Source organism: Sphaeroforma arctica (genome assembly GCF_001186125.1).
Source record: "Sphaeroforma arctica JP610 unplaced genomic scaffold supercont1.1347, whole genome shotgun sequence".
NCBI lineage: Eukaryota > Ichthyosporea > Ichthyophonida > Sphaeroforma > Sphaeroforma arctica.
This window is the reverse complement of record NW_014039211.1, coordinates 10,781-16,809: the sequence shown is the minus strand read 5'-3', so window position 1 is coordinate 16,809 and position 6,029 is coordinate 10,781. Positions and strand designations below refer to the sequence as shown.

General features: G+C 43.6%; 1 protein-coding gene across 1 annotated transcript; it reads left to right on the top strand.

Annotated features, from left to right (window-relative positions):
- The first annotated feature begins 271 nt into the window (after nucleotides 1–271).
- On the top strand, nucleotides 272–5,891 carry SARC_10680 (hypothetical protein). The gene is made up of 10 exons (XM_014295271.1): nucleotides 272–450; nucleotides 1,124–1,208; nucleotides 1,521–1,678; nucleotides 1,988–2,165; nucleotides 2,599–2,663; nucleotides 3,281–3,395; nucleotides 3,813–4,000; nucleotides 4,354–4,473; nucleotides 4,870–4,968; nucleotides 5,527–5,891. The coding sequence occupies exons 1-10, from the start codon at nucleotides 379–381 to the stop codon at nucleotides 5,611–5,613; spliced, it is 1,167 nt and encodes a 388-aa protein (XP_014150746.1). The 5' UTR covers nucleotides 272–378; the 3' UTR covers nucleotides 5,614–5,891.
- Nucleotides 5,892–6,029: the final 138 nt, after the last annotated feature.

The following is a 6,029-nucleotide window of genomic DNA, read 5'->3' as shown; positions in this document are numbered from 1 at the left end:
TTCATATAGTTGCATATATAATTGATTTTCATTCATAATCTGTGCATTCAGCGTGTATTATTGCGCGATGCATCTACTATACTCATTTTCGTATATACTCAAAAACAGCGCTGTTCTTGAACCCAATGAGAACGACTACATATGGAAAAGTATCTGATAGACACCCTGTCATTGTACTCACTCACTGATGGAAGAATCCTCTCAGCGTAGATTTAGCGCGCTTAGTCCATCTCAACTAGTCTGTTCACATGTACTTCCCCTCCTTAATCCCATTAGGTACACGCGTACATCGAACTCTCTAACAAAATCGGTGGCGAAGTCGCCGAACAAGCTGCGCTTGCCAAGGCCGCTTTCGACAAAGAGAGAGCCTTCCTTGTGATGGCATCTCAATCGCAGAAACCCTCCGATTCCGACTTCCCTGCGCTTCTCGGTCCTACCGCTCAGGCCATGGTATGCAAATAGTCCAAATTTTTGAAGCGAGCTGTAGTTCATTCCAGTCTAAATTTGTTGAGCCAATTTGAAGGTCCGTAAAGCTGCGCTCTTATCCGCCGTCTTCAATCCTGCACTTCCACTTTGTGGGGTACACGAACGTGCGAGAAAATTTAGTCCTTTTAAATATTGTGAGGTTTTCCATCTTGATCCATCTTGACCCAGAAGACCAATCTCGGTATTACTCTCAAATTGGTGTCAAGGATTGTGTCTATTGAGTTCGTTCGCACAATTACCATAGTGGGTTATCTGGTGCGATCTTTGCTGTCATTCTATCATATACTCATCTATTGTATGCGTACATCTTGCTTGATAGGCACAGGAATACGGACCAATATTTCATTTTGACAAGTGTCCCCTACTGTCTTCTCGACATAAAACTGATCTTAATTGAGGATGCTTGTAATATCCACCATCTACTTCATTACAGAATAAAACCTAACAAGTCATTGAAAATATAGTCAGTGTTGGGTTCTTTCTGGAGCTAAGAGCTTCACAGGCAACCACTACGAGTGCATGGCCTACAAGAGGGAGAAGCTCGCAGGTCAAAGCCCATGGTAGATCTCACCCGAGAAACATTCACTACTACAACATAATTGAAGCTTATAGTTACTCTTCCTTGTTTTCCATGTAGACTGATGTTTCAAACTTGAAGGACGACCCCAAGTACAGACGATCTAAGTTCAGCAATCATCTGGCCACAGTAGCCGAAGGAATCGGTATGATATTCGCGGTATACAACTTGCTCGTGCACTCATCTGTTTCCGTGATTCTGTGATTGTTCTATTTTCATCCCAGTTTCACACGAAGGGAGAGAGTGGTGACCAGGGATACACGGTTTTTCAATAATTACTTCGTGCATCCTTCGAGTGAGAGGTGGCCTGGGAGTGTTGTCCCATAGTGGATCAAGCTCTATCGTTTGTTCCTCGTCTTTCTTTCCGCTAATCTAAAGTCAAAGATACTCGGTGAATTGGCTCGTTTGGTGTGGCACATATCAATTCACTGATCTAAGTCATTGTTGGGCTGTACAGCCGCTCTTGGATGGGTGTCTGTGCCCAGCAAACCCGCACCTTTCTGCAAAGATATGTCTGAGGCCGGTGAGTTCTATGGAAACCGTGTGATCAAGGAGTTCAAGGATGAGGATAAGACTCACGTTGAATGGGCTCGCGCCTTCAAGGCTATTTGGCCGGTATGTGGATGGAAGAGTACGTGTTTTTATTAATAGCATCGGATGATATCTGCGTAAGGCCCCCTTCAGATTGGGTTGCTTCGATAGTCAGCGATTCAACAGCGGATAGTCCGATTCGACAACTAGAAACATTGAGATTAAAATGACAGCACCCACCCTCCCAACAACCCACCCATCCAATCACACACACACTCACGCACACACTCACGCACTCACTGTCTCACACACACACTCGCGCACTCACTCTCACTCACATCAATATGTCTGTATTCACACATTTACGCTCTTTGTGCCTCACAACTCCCACAGCCCATGGTAGACTATATCAAGAAGTACCACACCACAGCGCTGTCGTGGAACAAGAATGGTGGCAAGGCTACTGTACCGTCCGGTGGACCTGCACCTGCGGCACCTGCAGCAAAGGCACCTCCCCCTCCCCCCCCAAAGCCTTCGGTCTCCAGCACTGCAGCAGACACGCCTAAGAAATGTATGCATGACGTTAAATATCAACTTAATAACTTATTGTATGCACGAGATACTTTGAATATTGTTCGTTATGTTGACAGCCCCTTCTCTACCGTACTGGGCTTTCGGTTTCAAGCACTGGTGCAGAAACGGCCAAGAAGTGTATCGACTGCGGTGTGTCTCATTTGATCACATATTGTATATTGGCCGAGGCATGGTGAATTTTATGCGGTTCATTGACAGTCCCTCTTGCGCCCCTTATGCCTACAGTCTGCAGTACAGGAGCACACCTTAGAAATATGTACATTGTGATGTATCAAGCTTGATATAATAACATGTATTGAATTATATTAAGCAGGCCCCCTCCTGCAAGCACTAAGCCTTCGACACCAAACCCTGACATATACTCTCACTCATCTGGTCACTCGCATGTTGTGATTCCCTTATCACTGCAGCTCCATTGGGCGGACTTTTTGCTGAAATAAACAAGGGGGGCGCAGTGACGTCTGGGCTCAAAAAGGTAAATCAATTATCATCTGGGCTTACAAAGCTTACAAATGTTTACTTATAGTGACATCTGGTCGTAAAAGGTATATCAATAGTCGCATCTGGTCTTGAAAGGGTATAACAATAGTAACATCTGGGCTTAAAAAGGGTTATTTATAGTGACATCTTGTCGTGAAAAGTATACCAATAGACATCTCTTGAAATGGTATATCTATAGTAACATCTGAGGTTACAAAAATGTTTAGTAGTGACATCTGTTCGTAAAAGGTATATCAACAGTCGCATATGGTCTTGGAATAGTATAGTATCAGCCACATTTAATCATAAAGGTATTACAATAGCAAATTCTGGTCTCAAGGAGGTATATTAATAGTCACATCTATAGCTTAGCTCTTATTTGAAGACTGGCACTGTGTAAGTTTCATGCCCTGTCCCATAGTATCCGTAGACTTCATGAGGAACACTTAGAAAAACCGAAACTATCGTTTTCTCGAGGTTCAGTTCGCACGCACAAGAAGACTCTCGGAACATATCACAAACACCGCTTTATAGAAACAATACCAAAACCGGACTCCAATTGGTTGTCGATACACTTATACACTCATATCTGCACGTTCCCCTACGTTTCAGGTCGATAAGTCTCAAATGACCCACAAGAATCCTGAGCTCCGCGCGTCCTCCAAGGTTGAGGCAGCACCCGAAAAGGAGACCAAGAAACCCGCCGCGCCCTCAAAGTTTGGCGCGGGTAAGTGTGTTCAGTACAATGAGAGGTAGTGTGCTTAGTATTTTTTTTTTCAAGCTCGAGAGTGTTCGTTTGGGAATGGAAGTGTGTGTGCAACCATGCACTGATACTGCCTGTAGTCGACAGCAATATTATTGCGTTTTCATGTTTTTGTGAGCATCTGACTTGAATTCTCCTCAAAGGTTGACACTGCTAAGTGCGACCGGTACTATACATCGTCAATTCTCGAGGATGTTTGTATACAGGGATACAATTGAGCTGGTTTCTCTTTGTGGGGCTTATTCGTGCCTCTCGCCCCTTTCTACATTACCATGCATGTGTAATTCCCTATTTTATTTGTTGTATTTGTATTGGATTAGCTTCGCTATCCCTTTCATATACTTAAGAGTATATGGCCTTCCTGTCAATGACATGAACCAGGCGCGAAGAAGGGCACCCCCAAGTGCGAGCTGGATGGCAAGAAGTGGTTGGTCGAACACCAAGACGGTAACAACGAGATTGTGATCGATACCAACATGTCACAGGTGGTGTATATATACAAGTGCACCAACTCGGTAATCAAAATCAACGGAAAGGTCAACTCCATCGCTCTGGATGGCTGCAAAAAGGTAAATACATTGCAAAACCTTTGTATAGCGTATCCGCTGAATCCAGCACACGCCTGTGCATCACTTTATGTTCCCATGGCATGTCTTGTACTTGTGCCAATGCCGAGAACTCTTTGTTGTAGCGGCGACAGTTGCTAGTTAATCTGTGTCAAATACACTCACTGCGAACAATACGCACAGCGGTCTACTAGGGATTCTGTCAGATCCTAAGTATGGGAAGTATAACGTATACTACGCCCAATATTGACAGGCACTGCCGTTCAATAAATACGTAAATAAATATATGTTCTCCTTCCAAATGACAGTACATTGTCTTTCAACTCCCTATAAATTTGCTTGCTCGCACGCTTCAGGTCGGCGTTGTGTTTGATAAATGCGTCTCTGGAGTGGAGATGGTTACCTGCCAGAGTGTGCAGGTGCAAGCCACGGGATCCGTTCCCACTGTCAGCATTGACAAGACCGATGGTGTCCAGGTATGCAGGCACTGTTCGATTTCACATGCTCTAGATTAGTATTGTGTACATATACACAAGTTGCAGTATTGTGCGCATGTATTAGCATTACGACTTAATAAGCTCACGAGCTTGTGTATTGCGAGTGTGTGTGAAAAATGCAGCCGATGTAAAATTACTCTGAATAACCTGGTTATTGGCTTGTACACATTGCATGTCACCTGCTGAAATATACTTGGGGTAGTGGTAGCAGCAGAAGCTCGAAGCTTCTCCGTGTATGTTTACTGGTGACATCCCTTAGTTGTACGCGAGCAAGAGTTCTCTGCACTGCAACATCATCTCACAGTGTTGAGTGCTATCTGATATGGACTCTTTGCTCACCTCCCCTCTGTCATTTTGATCTGTTAAACCGTTTAGGTGTACTTGAGTGAGAAGTCCCTGGATTGCCAAATCATCTCTGCCAAATCTTCGGAGATGAATGTCAGTATCCCGGGGGCCACTCCCGAGGATGATTTGGTATGTGTACTCAATTATATTCTACATTCTGTTGTCGTATTTTGTATTTATAACCCATGAATCTGTTACCACGGCTCATACCATTTGCCGCCACATTCTTTTATATTTCTCATTGAAAACATTTGTGTGCCCATGAAAATTCTTAGTATTCTCGAAGTAGCATTCCAACTCGCCCGCTATATCTAGCCTTAGCCGACGTCAGGAATAGTAACAGATTTACTTATATTTCTGATGCGTCTTATTTGAATTCGATACGGCTTCCACCACCATATCATCGTCTGCGAAAGCTATATATGTACGGGAATTTAGTATCAACAACTATATCGGCCATTTTCGTCATAATTAACTCGCAACTTCCCTACCTCATGCTCACATTTTTTAAGCTGCTGGTACTTGCACTTGGCGTGCTATCAAGTTGAAGACTTTTCTGCTTTTTATCCACTTCTCTATAATATCTGTTCAGCTTCTGTTACTTTTTTTCACTGTATGAATAGCAACTTGCAGTATTATTCTTATTGCTAACACCAACTATTGGGGTTGCTTGTCCTTTGCTACCAGGTGGAATCGCCCATCGTAGAACAGTTCAGAACCACCCTGGATCCTAAGACCCGCAAGTGGACGACCACCATAATGGACAGTATCTAATTGGCTTACCTTCGGAATCTTGTCTCGTGAGCTTGCCCTTGAACTTTAGCTGATAGGATTGGGTTTGCTTTTTGGTGCGCATCTGATATGGTTGCCTCGCAGTGACGTCCAACGGGGTTCTACTTTAGTATCTTCTTAATGAGCTTGAATAGCTGGGGAGAAAATACCGAAAGTGGGTAGATACGTACGGTATAGGGTAATGCAGTGCACTGCCTTGTAGTCTCTTTACCGAAATAAAGAGCGGAAGAAAAGAGTTTACGTAATAAATTTTTGTTCACTCTTAAGTATTCGCAAAGCAGCATAATATTCGGGTATATAATATATATATAAATATATATATATATATACAGACAGACAGACAGACACACACACACACACACACACACACACACACACACACGACGACGACGACGACG

Bases quoted from the DNA above. Each gene is read 5' to 3' on its own strand.
- SARC_10680 (XM_014295271.1), top strand. From the start codon at position 379: ATGGCATCTCAATCGCAGAAACCCTCCGATTCCGACTTCCCTGCGCTT. The intron at 451-1,123 runs GTATGCAAATAG...TTTTCCATGTAG, and splicing joins GTCCTACCGCTCAGGCCATG to ACTGATGTTTCAAACTTGAA. The intron at 1,209-1,520 runs GTATGATATTCG...TGGGCTGTACAG, and splicing joins CACAGTAGCCGAAGGAATCG to CCGCTCTTGGATGGGTGTCT.